The 18,770-nt window shown below is 37.4% G+C and overlaps 1 protein-coding gene across 6 annotated transcripts in view; it reads right to left on the bottom strand.

Moving 5' to 3' along the window:
• CCSER1 (coiled-coil serine rich protein 1) overlaps positions 1-18,770 on the bottom strand; it is a 695,545-nt gene that overhangs the window by 313,012 nt on the left and 363,763 nt on the right. For all 6 annotated transcript variants that reach the window (XM_054203343.1, XM_054203348.1, XM_054203347.1 and 3 more), the window contains exon 8: positions 7,420-7,503. In XM_054203343.1, the coding sequence (XP_054059318.1) occupies positions 7,420-7,503 (84 nt within the window). The remainder of the gene's footprint in view (positions 1-7,419; positions 7,504-18,770) is intronic.

Raw genomic sequence — 18,770 nt, 5'->3', positions numbered from 1 at the left:
CAGAGATTGCAGTTCAGCTTTATCATGTCTTAATAAAAGTTTCCCAGTCCTTACATCAAAGTATTTACAAATAAATGTTTACTATTTTTCTTTCTAGAATTCTCATTTATGGACAAAAATATTTAATGTCTTTAAATGCTGGAGTATACCGTGAGTGAAGGAAAAGAAATTCAGCAAAATTATAAAAAATTGAGAATGAAAAATTCATGACACTATTTTTTCTTTATGGAACTTCACTAGAATGTAAACGAAAATAATATTTTGCTATCAAAATACAGATGTTTCTTCATTTGTGATGTCTGCTATGCCTGTGTGTATGCACAGACTTTTCTCAGCTTTCATGCAAAGAAAAATGGACAAGACAATAAATTATAAGAGGGGAGGGGGAGCAACCAAAACATTGTTCTTATATCAGATCCCTAGTGAATCGCACAGACAGACACCCCTACATCCTGAAAAGCAAAGATATTTCCCCAACCAGAAACTTAATTATTGGAAGAAACAACAGTACCAGTTGATTCATTAAATATTGCTGTGCAGAGGGTAAAGTATTTATTAATCTGAAACTCATCCACACCAGATGACTGCAGAAAAAAGATGTCACACAGTTGCCTTTAGCAACATACTGAAGCCGTGAAGTCATACAAATTTAACTGCTGATCTTAAGAAGCAAAACAAGCTTTCTAGCATATGTGTATTTGTTTTTAAGCAACATTACTTTTACTTTTGCTGTTAGAAACACGCTTAACACAATAGCATATCACCAGATGATACTGACAGCAGTCATTTTCGTGCAAGCCAAACTCTTAAGTACTTCTTTGAGATATTATCCAATATCAGGCCATGTCGAGCAACACTAAATTTCTGCATTTTTAGCCAACTTTCATTCTATAACCTTCTTTATCATAGACAGGTTAGCAATTCTTGAGTGGAAAGTAACTACCAAGAAGCATACTGAGTAAGAGAGACAGTGTGTGTGTGTGTGTGAACGTGTGCACGTTTCTGTGTCTCTATCTATACATATTTATATATATATTTATATGTGTGCACACACACTTATGTACATCTATATGAAAAACACAAACTGAATTAAAAAAAAATTGATGATTTTGAGCAATCAAAACTATACAAAAATCATATTGGCTCTTTGCTGCCTTCTTCATATCCTTTATTCCTAGCACTTATAGCACAACATAGATTTTGCTTTACCTCAGTTACCCACTAAACCTTGATACAAATCCTGTTTTGCACCATGAAAACTCCCTTTGCAAGTCTTAGGTGAGGACTGCTGAAGTCAGCCCCTCAGGCAAGGCAGAGCAGCTCAGCTCCACAGAGCTCCAAGGACATGGGTTAACTTTCTAGTTTGACCTTGACACAGTCATGGTATAAAACAAACACTACACAATATGTTGCTACATTGAAAATAACAATCTACCATCATCTACCATTATTCATTGGCGGAGGAATTTCGATCTCTAAAAATACATGTCAGCCAAAAGTATGTAACATCTACAAAGCCAATGAACTGCAACGTACAAAGTCTTCCTTCCCACCACATCTCCAAGACGCTGCCATTTCCACTTCTCCTAAAATTGATCTGTAGTTGGGTATCTTTATATCTTCATTACAGTTAAAATTGGTTAAATCAAATTGGTTAAAAAAAAAAATAAAGTGAAAAAAGGAATGGTGACATTGAGACCTACTTTTTGTCTTTCACATAAAACAAAACCTGAAATTCTCTGAGATTTCGGAGTAATGCCAGGCCATATTTGCCTGCTTGTATTAAAAGACCTGTCAGTAAAAGGCTGCACGTCTCACGAAGCTAGCAGTCTACGAGTGACGCTGCTGCATATGTGGAGCCTCAGCATTGTATCTCAAGGGAGACTTTGGACAAATTTTTTTTTCAGATTTGCTCATTTCTGCAGTGTTATTTTTATGAAATACTCAGAAGCAGAATCTCAGTGAGACCAGGAAGACACTACTCTATGCGAATGACAATACTTTATCTATGCCAAATACTATGATATGACAATGGTTTGTGACAGGGACTTAAACTCATATGCAGAATCACCTCCACAAGTGCCAGGGAATATTGAAGATCCTATCTGACTGGCAGCTTCTCATCAAGAGACTGGTGAAGACAAGGAATCAGAGCCTAATCCCCATTGTGTCATCGGATATTGCCACTTTCACACTCCATGTCTGTCTCATAGCACTGATTCAGAGAGTAATTACAGCTCAGATAAGCCTTTTCTAGAATATGTGCAATTAATTCTCCTGTAAAAAAGGAGGAAAGAAGCCTGACACTTTAATAATGTTTAAGTACACCTAATCTATTTCTTTTCTGCTCCTAATGTTTCCTAAATATGAGGAAGAAAGAGGATTTGAAAGTACTTACAACTGCCTGTTCTTATATAAATCATCCATGGGTCTGTAATATCCCCATATAAAATAGCCAACATAAAATAATACTACAAATCAGCAGAATGTAGAGCAAGTGGGTAACTGGTGTAAAAATTAAACTAGAATTTTATTTTTTTTTTAAATATAAGGACTATTATTCTTTTCAAATAGGAATTAACTCGTTTCTTTACAATATCAAGGGTGACTTTTTTAACAGTTTGAAAATAGAGTAGACTAATCAAAAATTTCTTTTTCCTAAAAATTCAAAAAATGGCATTCACAATGAGTTCATTTATTTATTTTTCCATATCTCACTCTTAGCCTGTCAAAATAAGTTGTGATTCTAAGACTGTACAATTCAAGGCGTCTATATTGGTGTAACTACATTTCTAGGTGATTTTTATACTTAACCTGAGTGTCTTCCATAAACAGTTCATCAGCAGGATTCAAGCATCTCAGGCTTTCTGCTACACTTCAAAGCTGGATAACAAGTACTCATCTTCATGATACTTCAAAACTATAGCAATTGGCTAATTGCTCGTTATTGAAATCAACCTCCAGGAAAGAGCTAAGCTTGCCATCATTCTGCCCTCCAGAAATATACTATATTTAGGGAAACAAAACAAAAAAAACCAACAAAAAACCCCACCCAAAACCAACAACAACCCACCCCCGCCACACCCCCAAACACGTCTCCCTGCCTCCCTCCCCCACAAATAATTTACATAGGTTTTGGACAAGCAGGTAGAACTTGTTTACAATTTGCAAAGATAAAACCACACAAAAAGAGCAGTTATATTCTGTTGAGCTGATTCTAGAATATCTAGTCCTAAAGCATTGATTTTTGTACCTTGAGGTAAAGCTCCCATAGCTAGCACTGTACCTAGCTATTCCATAAATGTAAAAAGTCTAACATTTGATAAAGAGCCACCTCCGCAGCAGAAAAATACCTCCAACAGCTGGGCTATAAGGAGGATTCATTTCCTGAACTAATTTTGCCTCCAGTTCCACTCAGAATCCACCCAAACCACCTCAGTCCATTTTTCATTTCAATGGGACAACACACATGACTCAAGTTACACAGGGACATCAAGGTTGAAAGGATAGTGTTGTTAATGCTCATTTTTCAGTATTAATGCTGCCGTACCAATGACAGCACTAGAATAAATGTTACTGTAAGCAGCACTCAGTTACTTTTGCCACTATCCCATGAAAATATTTTCTGCTTAAAGTCGTCATAAGTGTTCACACTGTAGCGGAAAAAGATTGATTTGTAAAAGGAACACACATAGATGCAGTTTCAGGGTAGAGCTTGGTAGGAGACAGCTGAGGTTTAAATATCTTTCTGTGTCCAGTGAAAACTGAGACTTTTTTTTTTTTTTAATTTTAGGGGGGAAAAAAGGAGAGCAAGAGCGAGTGAACGTCTCCTTTTGCCAAACCCTGCAGAATGGACTCACTTTGTTTCTTTGACTTTCTGGATAAGAGGATATTTTCACAAATGAGTACAGCACTGAGACAAAGCGATGCTTTGAACCCAAATTTTAAGTTCCTGCTCAGGTTCACCATTTCCAGAGAACTTTAGAGCAGTTTTGGATGCCTCACATCTTGGAAGCCAAACTCTCCTCCAATTCCTGAAACAGGTATTTTTCAGGAGACAGTGAGAGAATAGAGGAATTAATTCCACTTCTCTGTCTACGTACACTTATTCCTCCAAATGCGGCAGACACACCTCTGGCTACCAAGGGAGTCAATCCAAAATTATCAGTTGAAAGAGAACAAACCAAAAAAATTGGCAAGGAACTACTTTTCTAAGTTCTTCTTTGTTTGCTCAGAGATAGGTGAGGCCTCCTTGCATTTTATGTTTTGTACCTGGGTCTTGTAGCTGAACATCTGAACATCTATTTTCATTCCTCAAAGATCTACCCCTTTCTCCCTTCAAGAGTGAGATAGCAATTACAAGCAAGAACAGCTGCAGGTGTTCTGAAGCCCCATCAGCTTACAGCAAGTCAGCTCACACTCCATTGACATTTTCCACCCTCAGCTCTGTTCAAGGTCTCCTTCATAATGCACTCAAATGTAACAGAAATACTTTTTAAAAAGTATTTGAAAAGTAAAAAAAAAAAAAAAAAAAATCAAAGGGAAAGGGGAAGACTACTAGAAAACTCCAGAAAAACTAGAGAAAAGAAAGGAACAAAAAAAAAAAAGCACGTAAATAACTGTTGGATCTGCAGAACATTAAAGCAGGCTTTGCATCAATTTTTGGCCACATTATATGTGGCCAAATATATATAATGGAAGAAAACATTTTTATTAGCATTTTCTAGCAATCATTTCAAATTTACATCATTTTTAATGGCTCTAAAAAGAGAGCTTACTTTCCCTGAATAGTCCACTGCTTGCAGCTCCTTAAAACACCTCAGGCAACGAGGAGCAAACCGCACGATGCTCCCATGGGGAAGGCAGAGAAATACAGAAAGGAGATTACAAGGACAGCCCCGCACCTGGAATGGTTTCCTTAACTTGCAGGGACAGTGGGCAAAGCTGCAGCAGCGGCTTCCCCCGAGGGCCTGGGGCCCTGCAAAAAGTCCCAGAGCAAACCAGAGCGGGAACCCTAGCCGTATCTTTTGATGGGCCTCAATATTGAGTAGCACCGTGGTGGCAGGGCCCGGGGCACCTCCATGAAAAGGACACTAGATGTGCAGTACAAGAGGTGGCGGCCAGAGGGACCGGAGCCCTGCTGCTCTTCAGAGGACTTCAAGTTGCATCCTAAGCCTCACACAGGCTTGTTACAGGCATCAGGGAAACAACAGGGGCTCACTGTAAATATACTGAGGCTTTTTAGATGCTTAAGATCAAAGCCATGGTTGAAAAGAGCTGTTCCATAGCTGCCTAACTTCAGAGAAGACTAAGCTGAGTGGCTGCTTCCCTTGTTGCATTGCTAGACTTTAGTTTAGTGATCTCATGGATGCTAACAAAGCAATGCAGTCACTTTCTTTACAGAAGATTGTCAAAACGTTCCATTCTGGCACAAGTTCTAAGTATGTTTTTAGTGAGCTCTTTTACTAGACTGTCACTTAAAGCCTAGCTGTTCTAGAAACCCTCGCAGCTCTTACAACACCACACCCTTAAACAAACAAAATCCCCAACTTTTTACAGCTAAAGAGTACTACAGAAGAATACGCAGTAGAGAATAAAAAATACACAGATGGCCAAAGCTAGTATATTGACTCCATGTTTACACACCTCATGCACAGAAATCCTTTTTCCAACCTTGCGGGCACCTGCTGCCTGCCCCCCTCCCCCCCCTTTTTTTTTGGTGTAGGTTTAATAACTTTGAGTCCAGTTTTTGGCATGTTCATCTCCCAGTCTGGCTTTATTTAGTTCAATAGGAGAAAACGAGATATATTGAGACCTTTAAAAACTCAATTTCAAATGACTAAATATGGTCTCAAGAATTCTACCTGTAATCTCTTTCACAAGTCTTAAGAGTACCAAAACTGAAGTCAGTTAATCATGGATTAAATCCATGATACTTACTTTCAGCCATTTGGAAATCCTTATTTCATGACCCTAGGAAGAGGTACTTTTCTGTCTATTACGAGGTACAAGAACTAAATTCCCTGTGGGACTTTTTTCTGCAACTGACATATATACAGATGAACTTTGACAACAGTTAACAGCAAATGAGCTACAGCTCACTGTATCAATACAGGATAATTTTACACTGACAAAATTGTCGACCAGTTAAATAGCATGTGTTCTGAACTAGGCTGATCTAAAATTAATGCTCCAGGCCTGTGCAGAAGCTTGATGTTCCCTGTGTTCCATTTTGTCATTTAATTTTAGATAATAATTACATAATACATCATTTCTTAATGTAGCCAAATATGAAACAAAGAATATTGATGACCTGTATTTATTTTGCAGATGTTAATATAGCAAAGGAATCTTTCATCCTTGAGCACCATTACATTTTTCCCATGCAACTCGAAACTTATGTTTTTGTGTAAAAGCATACTGGTGGTTTTGGTTAGTACATAAAAGATGCAGTAATGGATGGAGCTGAATTTATTCTGCCTAAGTTCTGAGCTAGCCACCAAGAAAGAGACGGAAAGACACAAAAAAGCCCTGAGCTAGATGAGAAAATTAAGAGCTAATTCAGGAAACAACCCCACCTCACAAAGGCTGCTTATACAAAATCATAGGTGCCCGCACACCTGCAACTTCCATGGAAGCAGCGTGTGTGTTGAATGTCTTCCGGAATGTGGTGACTCTACAGGCTTTCTCTGCAGAGTCTTTAAGTTCTCTGAGAGAAAGGAGGTGGGAAAATCTCTCTCCTTTAATTAAGAATACTGAAGACATACGTGCTTTAATCATGTTCCATCAAAAATTAAATTTTAAAGTTATGTTAGTCTTAATAGCAAAGTAAAATGCATTTTCATGTGTTTATGTTTTTTAATTTCGGTATCACATATTTTACCTCACTCAATCACTTGTGAGTATTCTGCCTATCCCTAAAACGGTAGTACTCAAACGTCAGTAGCTCATATGCTAAGGAAAGGTTTGGCAAGTGTAAGAATATTTATTATTTTGTTTAAAGACATCTACTATCAAGAAAAAAGTATTTCATTTTCTACTGAACAATCTTGTCGATGTGAAATGGGAGAAGTGTTCATAATTCGTGAGGACACGTGCATGGCCCTTGCAGATTTCTGGCATATGCGTACAGTGCCGTGCTACTTCTCTGCCTCTCTGACACTGCAAGACAACTGTCAACACAATCCTTTAAAAGAAACTTCTATTAGCAGTGCATCTAGATGGTAGCCACTTCAGAGGCTCACAAATCCCTAGAAATGTACAGTCAGTGTTATCCCTGTTTATCTGAATGATTAACATAGCCTTAGGCTAGCTATTCTGTAGTGTGAGTGAAATTGTATTTCTTTAGTTTCTGGTCTCGATGAGTGACATTATCAGCTAAATGAACTTAAAAAAAAAAAAATTGCTTTTCCTGCTTACCAGCTCCTCACGAAGTTGGGCTATGAGCTCATCTCTCTCCTTCAGCTGCAGCTTCAGCACCGAGCATTCATCTTTTATTCCATCCTACAAAAACATCAAAAGAGATGTTATAATACGCTTAATACTTTTACTTTGCTCTTGATAAGGAAAGGTTGTTTCCCATAGCATGAGATAATTACATTCAAGTAATGAAACTCAATTCCTTTTTCATGTGCGGTATTTTCAATAACATATTCTAAGTTGCTGCATAAACAAATTAATGCATCCAAAGACATTATGTAGAAATGTGAATAGCTCCCTGCACAGAAGTCCATTTCATCGTTTTCTGACTTTTTTCAGCATTTTTACTGAAGATCCTATTATGTCATTCCTCTTCAGTTAAGGAACGGCTATGAAATGTCATAATTTTATACTTACAAAACAACATTAGAGAAACATCAATTTAGAAGTGTTATTGTGGAGCTCTTGATCTTGGAGGAGATGAAAAAGAAAGCAGAACAGACATTCACAGGAAAAGTAAAGCACCCTTCCCATGCATACATCTTTTGTCCCACATCAGCCAAAGTAGCAGCAATTCTAGTACTAACAGGGTGAAGGAAAGAAAATAGTTGCCATTTAGCGATATAACCATTGACTATAACTCAATTTGACTTGCATGAAAATGAACCTAATAGCTGAGACTGTAGCCAAACCCAGGTCCATGAGGCAGTCTGCAAGTTGTCCCCAGGCAATTCTGTGAGTTTGTGTAAGTCTAAACGCCACATTTGCAGATGAAATGTCAATCACATTTTTGTCTTGTTCTGATAAACATCCAAGAGGAGAAGTGAAATGACTGAATTGTTGTAGAATAAACACCCAGCAAAGTAACGAGCCAACTGGCTGGTCATACAGCTATAAACGAAGCACTGTACCTTTACGTACTTCTAGTACAGAGATACTTTTACAATGTTTGAGAAATTTACTGGTTTGGAGTATCACTATTTTCCAAAAAAACCCCAAGTCATACAACAAGAAAACTTTTGGGAATATAGAGATATTTGGATAACACTTTTGTCCTTAGTTTAAAAATAAGAAAATTGGACCTCTAGCTAAGAGATAACAGAAGTACCGAAGTGCAGAATTTGTTTAGACCAGGAAGAGCTCAGGGGTTCAAAAGGGTAAAACCAGGGTCATAAACTTGAACTCTGTCAGCACTAATGTGTTTGCAACTCCACATGAACAGACAAATACGAGACGGAAAAGGAAAGAGTGTGAAGTCCATTTTACTCAGTTTAACATTCAGTTATAATAATTACCTTTCAAATTAATTATATGGCTCATCATCTGCTCTAACAGAATTGGAAGAAGAAACAAGATACTCACAAATAAACCCCCGAATATTTACAACTGCAATAAAAAGAGATACCCAGTTTCTGGCAGACAGATAATGAACCTGCTTACACACTACTTCAGTACTACATAAAGATCTCCTGAAATATTCAAATTTAGAAAAAAGCTAGAATTTGCTCTATCTCCTTTATGGAAAAACTCATGGGAATTTTTCTTTGCTATACGGTGTAGCAGCATTTCACTTTTACTAGCTACTAATAGATTGCTGTTTAGGAATGTTAGCTGAAAATAAAATACTAATACATCCCAGAATACAGCCCTCAGCACACAATATGCTATTAATACATATTTAATATTTTAGTTAGCAAAAATATCTGCTTATAAAAAATATAAAGTATCAAGAGCTTTACTAATATTTTAATCAAAGCGAAGTCTTTATTTTTAAAAGTGGTTTTAAAAGTGATGCAGCATTAACTATTGTACCTCAGTTACATTATTCTGAGTTCTTTTTGTCAGCATGGTTTCACATTGTTGCTATTTCCTGATTTTCCCCTTTTTAACTTAAAAAAAAGGTTAGTGGAAAACACAGTGGAAGAAGGAAAGCACCGAGGTCCCATAACCAAGACTATGATGAAAATAGCTTTTAGAAAGCATGCAGAAGCAAATACAGCAATAAGGCATGTACTAGTGTATAATAAATAGAACATGAAAGATTACTGAGATGAGCTTTGGCACTAGATACTCTCTAAGATGCAATGTAGGCCTCCCTTGGACTAGTGAGAGCTTGAGAAAGGTTTTGCCTCACAGAGCTTCCAAAGACTTAAAAATCACAGTGCATCTCTCCCAACATAAAGCAGTCATGCACCCAGCTGGATCTTCCTCATCTACGCAAGCGACCAACCTCTCTTGCACTGCACAGTTCTCCAGGCACTTAACTTCTACATACCATGCAACAATTTTCTCATACAATACAGACCGTAACTGTCATTACAGTTTGGGGAAAAATATCTAGGGCTAAGGTAATTTTCCCTTTGTCTTGCCACATATCAGTGAAACTCTGATTAACACTTGCCAGTGGGACATCATTCTTGTAAATTAATACTTTACATTATCAGCTCCTACTCAGACCTTTGCAGCGCAGTAAAAGCGCATCCTGCAATTTCTGGGGGACACACTGTGCTGGGATACTTCAGAATATGAGGGCTGGAGCGTATCCTTCATGCATTTGCCAGCTTTAGAGAAAAGAATATCTATTGCTCCCACCTCTTGCTAAATAATTTTCAGTATTAAGATAAACGAGCAGTTAGGTAAACTTAACTGCAGAATACAGGCACTACAATCATTGCCACCAAACAGAAGACGTCACCTGTACCCAAGCATCTCAGTAAGGACTGACTTTTGACAGGATCTTTCCTGTAACTTGCTGTGCAGGCACATCAATTTGTATGCAGGAGTTACCCAGATATATCTAGTAAAAGGGAAATGCTAGTGATTCTCAAAATGTTTATGTTATTGTTTAGTAAAAAAAGTAATAATAAACATAGTCTTTATTCCACCCACTCTACACCACACTGGGTTTGCAAGCAGCAGAGAGCTCTTTCTTGTTGAATACAGTGTAGAATTAGGATTTTATAATCCCTTTTTGCTGCATGGCATCTGCACAGCCATCATCTGTTCTGCAAATGCAAGACAAAAGGGAAAGGACAAATGTGCTTGGTGCTTCTTCTCTTTCTATTATATTTTGAGGGCATTTCTGCTACAACACCAACCGAGAACATGAATAAAAGAAAGAAAATACCATACAGAAATAAAAGACAAAAGAGTAGTCAACTGCAGAAAGGCTTGGGTGGTTTCAATATCCCATACATCTGTCTGAATGTAGTACTAACAGAATAAAAAAATTATAGAACCAACTATCTGTTGCCAGAACAGTGAATATAGTTCTTCCACAGTACCTGTAGACAATCCAGGAGAGTCCTGGAGTGCATCAAGGATAACTTCTTAAACCAGGTAATAGACAGCCCTACCAGAGGCGATGCAATACTGGACCAGATGGTCACTCATGCAAGTGAGATAAATGGTGACCTCAGGACTGGAGGCAGCCTGGGCTGCAGCGATCGTGCACTGGTGGAGTTTGCAGTCCTGAGGGATACGGGTCAGGGAAAGAGTAAAGTCAGGACCCTGAATTTTAGGAAAGCAAACTTCCAGCTCTTCAAGGAGTTAGTCAATAGAACCGCCTGGGAAACTGCCCTCAGGGACAAAGGAGCAGAACGAAGGCTGGCAGATCTTTAAGGACACTTTCCATAAAGTGCAAGAGCTCTTGATCCCCAGGTGTAAGAAATCAGGAAAGGAAGACAAGAGACTTCCATGTCTGAGTCAAGGCCTGCTGGTCAAACTAAAGGGCAAGAAGGAAATGCCCAGGCAGTGGAAGCAGGGATAAGTATCTGGGAAGAGTATAGGGACACTGCCTGGTTTTGTAGGGATGGGGTCAGGAAGGCCAAGGCACAGCTGGAGCTGAGCTTGGCAAGGGACACAAAGAATAATAATAAAGGCTTCTACAGGTCTGTCAGCCAGAAAAGGAGCTGTGTGCAAAGCGTCCATCGTATTTTCCTCACTTATATTCTTTGATACTGTAAAAAAGTCCAGGATTTAGCTCTATATCCGCTATGGATCTGCTGTTATTATTGTACATGTTTATGGTCGAATGTTCTTCAAATTATCATCTTTGTACTTCTTCAAATTATCACCCTTTTACTTACTTTCAGTTGTTGTCCATGACAGTGATTGCTATATCTTAGTGCTAGTATTTTCCTATTTTTGTTTAATTCTGTCCATCTGGGGAAACGCTAAACATAATAGCAAATCTGTTTCTCATCAGTTCAGGTCACAAGATGACAAATTGTACTGCGTGTGTGAAGACAGCTGCAGCAGGTTATACATAAGGGCCAAAACCCATAATCATTTCCATTTTGAAAAATCACTTTATACCTCTTCATCCTTCGGAACAAATAGGCATATTGTGCTTACTGTAATCAAAGCACTATAAACAGAACTAACCAAGTATTATGGAAGATAAATTTACTGCAATTTTATTTTGATACTAAACAGAATATGCTGCCAAAATAGTACCATAAAATGAGAATATTATAAAACTCATTTGATAAATGTGTTGAATTTCTGATGCTAAGCAGATTGTTTACCAACTTAGGGTAATGCAAAAATCAGCAGTTACTTAGGGTGCAGTTTCTTTAAAAATATCATCCTGGAACAAACCAAACTAAGAAATTTAAAACTGAGTAACAGGTTCAGAAAGCTACATAAATGCCATAATAATTGAAGCTTCCTTTAAGTTATGCAGCAGTTTCATACAGCAAAATTAATAAAATTCTGGATAACTATCTAGAACTTTCAGAGAAAAGACAGGTTATTTTAACACGTACAGGGTTTTTATGCCAGCAGTGTAGGAGTCTAGACTACGTACAGGGTTACGGATGTCTTTCACGGTTCAATTTATACCACCTGGCATCTGAAAAGCACCATGTACTTTTGTGGATCTTACTGGAAATTTGAAGAGAAGCACCATTATGTATCTCCAAACTGAGAGCCCCACTTATGTTAACATACGTCATGCTGACACACACACTTTTATTAAAAGAAGAAGCACGTACATATTTGAGATTGTTCATGTGAGTAGGCTTCTGGATATTACAGGCTGTGTTTTCAGAATATTTTTTTCAGATCATTAATAGTTTTATTGGTTGTTATTATTATTATTGTTGTTTTAACGAAAGTCTCAATGATCTTAACATGAGGCAGAGAACCTGAGACTGCATTATTTATTTCAGGTGCCAAAATGAAGTCACTGGTCCATCTTTGAGAGACGGTCCCCTGATGTATTTACACCATGATCCTATATGTACAGGGTATGACTTTCCAGTGTTTTATTTTCCCTTTCTGTGTTCACTCTACCACTACGTATTGTATCAATTTATATCTGTCATATCAATTCCTTTCAATCACACCAAGAGAGAAATGAATTGGCCGGCTGCAATTCTTCACATGTGCAAAGCACATTGATTTTGCTGCTTTGGCTCACGTGTTGTCTTGGTGCTGTGCCAGTCCAGTTAGTCTTGGCTGGAGTCCTGACAACGCTCCCAACGAGCGGCCTCTGACTGCAGGCAATGGCCACGCTTAACTCGCCTGCTCCTCATCTCACGCTGCTGAGCCAGCTGTTGCTCAACCCCAGCACAAGGGTGAGGGCAAGCCCACGCTTCAGAAATTCCTCTTAAAGCCTAATATGGCAACACAAAGCGATCTCCCAAGCCTACCTCAACTCAACAGAAACAGTCTCACTACAGGGTATCTTTCCAGTAGGAGCAAAACAAATCAATAAAAGCCTGAATCAGCTTTGGAAGCTACGGTCATAGCAGAAACAGAGAGCATTACGTACACCTTCCAGTGCAACTACAGAATTCAAATGACATAACTAAAGGAAGAGCTCTATATTTCATTTTTTGATGAAGAAATCAAATTGAGTTTGGGGAGCACAGGATCCGACCTTATAATGATAAATAAGGGTGATTAAGCTCCATAAAACATTATGCAATTCTATACCATGTTCTATTTAAGTTCAATTACATAGAACATATATCGGGAAATATTTTACTGGAGCAATTCAGGGCAGCTACATCCGTTTGAATACTAGAATTCAATTGATATTTTAGTATGAAGGCAACACTCAAAAAGACTATGTAGGCTTTGCTACTTTAACCTCAGACATTTATGAATGCAGAGCTAAATACACAACATTTTCTTCATGGCGATCCAGTTGTCGGTTAACTGTGAAATACAGATTGAGTAAATTAATGGGTTTTTTTTTTGCTTCAGCTGAATTTTGCTCTCTTCAGCAGCAATAATAAAAAAACGTGGAGTTTAAAGGAGTGCAGCTTGATTAATAAACCGCAAAACATAAAACTGAATGATCATTTCAGGTGATGCCCAAGATGTATCTAACCTGCAGAAATTGTGAACAGCAGCCAGGAGTGTAAATGTGTAGCAAACATATAAATGTATTTTTTCCTGATATAACCACTCCATTTACTCTCTCCTTATGGCTCTTCCTGAGCCTGAATTCATATACGCAGTACTACACCTCATTTGGTGATATCTCTAAATAAATTATACAGTCATGAAAAGAAAACAGAGCAACCAAGCAAAACAAAAACCCTAACCGAGCCCAACCTTCCTTTTGTTTCAAACATGCTGCTGAACAATGTCATTGTTCCCATCCTATGAAAAGACAGGAGTACTTCCTATTCATCTTCTCTGCATCTCCAATAGTTTAACATGTCTGCATGCTTACCGCACAACTCTTCTCATCCCTGTTCGAAGCTTGGGAATTGTTGTCTGTACAACCTCCTTTCTTACAGAAATCACCCTGTATCCCTGAGCAAAACCTGTGATTTGCCTTTTCAAGTTGCACTCTATCATTCATTCAAACTGGGTAATCAGGATTCCATATAGCACTCAAGCAGCAGCTTAGTCATCCATTCACACAACTGCACTACGGTATTTTGGTTTGCATTCGTTTTTAAGTACTTATTCAAAATAATTGAGTGCCCAGATTTCTAGAAAAAAACTCATGTCTTTATGTTTTCTGTAGAAGGGGGAAAATATTTCATCACAAACCCTTCCATAAAACTAAAATCATAGCCACAAACTTCAGAATAAACAGACTTTGGGAACAATGACCCTGTATCGAATTCATCAAACAGCCCTGCGAGAACTATTAAGAATAACTACTCGATGGTACTTTTTGTGATTTTGATAAGTACAAAGCTGGTATTTTCAGGGAACTATCCACAACGTCTGAAAGATCTCCTTTCTCATTTAGAAAGATAGGTTTGCTCTTCCCCATGTGTAATCCTTTGTGTCTGCTGACACTGAATCTCAGCTGCCTTTCATCTTTAAATGTTTGCCGTGATGAGATCTTTCTGCAACGTTTCATACTCCATTTTAATCCTGATTATTCTGGACTCTTCTGAAAGTATAACTCTTTCCTTAATAAATGACTACTTACTCACATCTTTTGTACTCTACACCTAATCTACCATTAATCCAAGAGAAGACTTCCCCACTCATCATCTTATTTTTTAAAAGCCTTTGATGAAGGGCCTTGTTGAAAGCTTTTTGGAAATTGAGTTAACTACACAAAACAGATCATCCTTATTCACATGCTGATGACTCTTCCAGCAGACTTCCGAGGTATGATTAAAATCTCAGAAACTCAAGTCTGCTCTTCCCCACTTATATTAATTCATGGGCCAACTAAATCTGTTTTCCAGAACAGTTTCTACTATTTTACCTGGTAACAAAGTCAGATTAAAAGAACTTAAAAAAAAAACCAAATCCAAACAAACAAAAAACCCCAGAACTCACATCCTGGCATCTTGTTTCTATCTGTCATTTTGCTAAGAAGATTTAAGCAACAAATAATGGGCAAGAGTTAGTAGTTCAATAATTTCTGATATCAGTTTCTTTAGCATATTTGAATGAGTAGCTGATATGAGAGATTTCTTATTCTACATTATTCCACTTTACCTTCAGTAATCTTCAACTGACATTTAAAAACTCATGCCTCAGACTAGTTGCTCCATTGCTGGTGTATCTATTTATATGGAAACAAACACAGATCATTTATTTACCTTTTTTTTTTCTTTTTAAACAATAAACTTATTTGCTAGAAGTGGTTCCCTACACATCAATTCTCTCCGCATTGTAAATTCTCTGGAAGACCTCATGCCACTTATTAATTGGAAGAAAACCTTTTATAATCAGGGCGGAGATTTTGTTGTTTGTTTCAGTATTTGGCCTTGCTTATTTTATTTTTACATTATATTGTAAACATGGAGTTCAGCAATTTAATACTGTCCTATTAACTCACATTATCATCAGGGAAAAATATCCTTTTCATATCTAATTTTTTTGCCCTAGTACCAAATCAGCAAAGCCAAAACCCGTTCACACTCTTAGATACAAGCAACCTTAATCACATAGTACATATAGACTGATTCACATCAAAAAATATCCATAAAAATCTATAACCTCGTGCAGACATAATTTCACTCACAATTGAAATGCAGCCACTTTTTCGTTGGTATGTTGCTGTTTCTTTCTGCCAAGCAGCATGACAAAACCATTTAGGCGAAGAAGTAAAGTATCTGCCAACTCCCGCATTTTTGTAAAAGTTTCATCGCCACCAAGCCAGTAAATGCATTTCTTCATATTCAGAGAATAATGCCCTACACAAAAACCTAATCTCTCTAAATGGAAGGAAACTGAGCCCAAACCAGATGTTGGCTCCTGTGGGAGGAGAGATCAATAGCAAAGTTCCTTCTGGCTCCAACAAAGCACAGGCCACCTACTTGAAGTCTACTGAGTCCACTGTATAGTCTTCTACTATCAGCTTGAAAACGTGACAGCATTTCCATTATCTTATGCTGAATTCAACATTTATGCTTTAAAATAGCCTTTCTCCTGCTTCTTGGAATCACAAGAAAATTTTAGACAGAAGGCAAGGAGAGCCTTAAAAACATAGTAACTTCAGCTTTTACAGATGTGAGAAAAAGCGTGACAAAAACCTCTTGTGGACAACAACCACAAGACAACATACATTGTCACATTTTCCAGTTACTATTTTTAAACCAAGTCAAGATTTTCTTTAGGATCCAAATAAAAGTAATTTTAGATTGACCAGGATGATTCAAGGAGGAAACCAATGAATAAATTCTTAGATCTTCGAAACACATAGGGATTGACAGTAGTTTTATTAAATGCTCTCAAGAGAATCAGAAAGGGGAAGCAATCCAGCGAGCTCTGCTGGAGGTTATAATAATGAAAATAACGTGTAATTCCAGGAAAGTTTCTAGGATCAAAAATACAAATGTTTGCATGCATGGATAATGCATACAAATAACAAAAGCTGACAGAGTTAACAACGATATACAAGTTACCATTAAATACCAATTTTGCAGGTCTGGAGTAGAAGTGAGAAGAACGTGAAAGCTCATGGTGGCAGGATAGATGGTTCTCTGCCAGAAAATAATTAAATAAGGACAAATACTACAAATTATTCCATTTATACAAGCAAGGTGTCTTTGTGAGAAAGAATTTAGAAAATTTTCAAACATCACATGTTTTATCTTTGTATACAGAGTGGGAAATTCAAACATACAAAAGAGAGCTAAGCATTCCATGTTCAAGCTAGGTGGTCACAGAAAAATAGTAATTAAAAAAAAAAAATCTAAAAAGACATAACGAGACTATACATTCACTGCAACTCCCTCACGAACTACATACCCAATTATTTTCTGTCCTTAAATGAAAACGCATTTTTTATTTGAAAGTAAACCTTTGTTCAACCAATGTGACATTTTGCTAGTAGTTTTTATGCAGCTATATCAATCTTTAAATACCACCAACTTTGCATACATTTAGAAAATCTAATTTCTGGACTAACATTACAATCATTGCAAAAGACAAGACATCTTTATCTTAATGAGTTTTTAAGCAAAAATAAAATGAAAAAAAGGCTTTGTCAGATAACTGAGACAAACAAAACTCAGCTATCAGAAGATAGTTATGCTGCCATAGGACAATTGCAAAGATACTACAAAATTTAAGTCTCTTAAGGCAATATAGCACCAACTATAAATATCTACCTAACGTGGCCAGTACAGAGAACAGTACAGTTTAATTAGTACAACACTTGTTGGCATAATCAACGTGCCAATACACAACTGCTCTTCCTGATTCTGAGCTACCATGTACAGAGATACATATCTGCACTAAGCCAAGTAGAAATCAAATTCTATGCATAAAACAAAATAATATAGAAATAGAAAAGACTGGCTTCTGTTTGGGTTGTTTTTTTATACTTAGATCCTTCTACATTGCACATTTTAAATTGGAATATGTCAATATACAAGTCCTGCAGTAGAAGCCTGAACTATACCATTCCTTCTCCTAAAAATGAACCAAGAATGTATTTAGAAGCACTACAAATTTGGCAGTCTCTATAAAATTTTCCTCTTTAAAAGGAAAAAAAAACGAAACAAACCAACAAAAAGATCCCATGGTAAAGAACAATGGCCACGAAGCAAAGACACCTTTTGTTTGTTTCTTTGTAACTGAATAGCAGGTTACCACTTTTTCTTTAAGACTGAAGCCAACCGGGGATTTCATAACAACATACCTTCTCCCTTTGAAGTGTTTATTTCATTAGAAAAAGCCCTTGACCTGTTTGAATAAAAATTCATCAGTTTTGAAGAACCTTACAGGAGCAAAATGTTTTCATCCCGTTGAGCTAGAAGAATAGCATTACCCTGCAGCGCTGCCTACCCATTGGCTCAGTAGCTGAGGTTACCCCTGGGGAGGTGGATACAGGCGCCCGTGCTTCCTCACACTCGCAACAGGGACTTGAACTTGGGTCCCCTGCATTTACTGCAGCTGCCCTGGTCACTGCCTTATTGAGATTTTAGAGCAGCCTGTGCTTTTTCTCTCTACAGAAAAATGAAACAAAGTCTCAGTAGTTTGCATAAAAACGAATTCCTGTTTCAAGTATCATCCAAGTTTCTTTGTTACAAATGAGAAAAGAGCATGGAGTCTGTGGTGGTGAAGACACTGATGGAAATTTACCGTTGAGTACGGCTATTGCTTCTGCTTTGGAACAGCATATTTACTTTAACTTCTTCGTATACTCTGTGAACATACATTTTGCGTAACTTTTTATGAATCTTAAAATACTTGATATGAATGCAGGTAAACTAAAGATTAATTTGCCTGGTAATAAAATTGTAATTATGCCTGTGGGATTTGAATTAAAAGCATACAAACGCTAATAAGAACTAGCTAACTCCAGTGGGTAGCTGTGATTAGCTGTTACTAGGCTTGATCTTTTACAGATGGGGAAAGTTGCAGGGTTACAATCTAAGAAAAATAGGTGGTTCTTCTGTATGGATATT

Source organism: Rissa tridactyla, chromosome 5 (assembly GCF_028500815.1).
Source record: "Rissa tridactyla isolate bRisTri1 chromosome 5, bRisTri1.patW.cur.20221130, whole genome shotgun sequence".
Lineage (NCBI taxonomy): Eukaryota > Metazoa > Chordata > Aves > Charadriiformes > Laridae > Rissa > Rissa tridactyla.
Note: the sequence above shows the minus strand (reverse complement) of the source record. Positions and strands in the feature narration are given on the sequence as shown.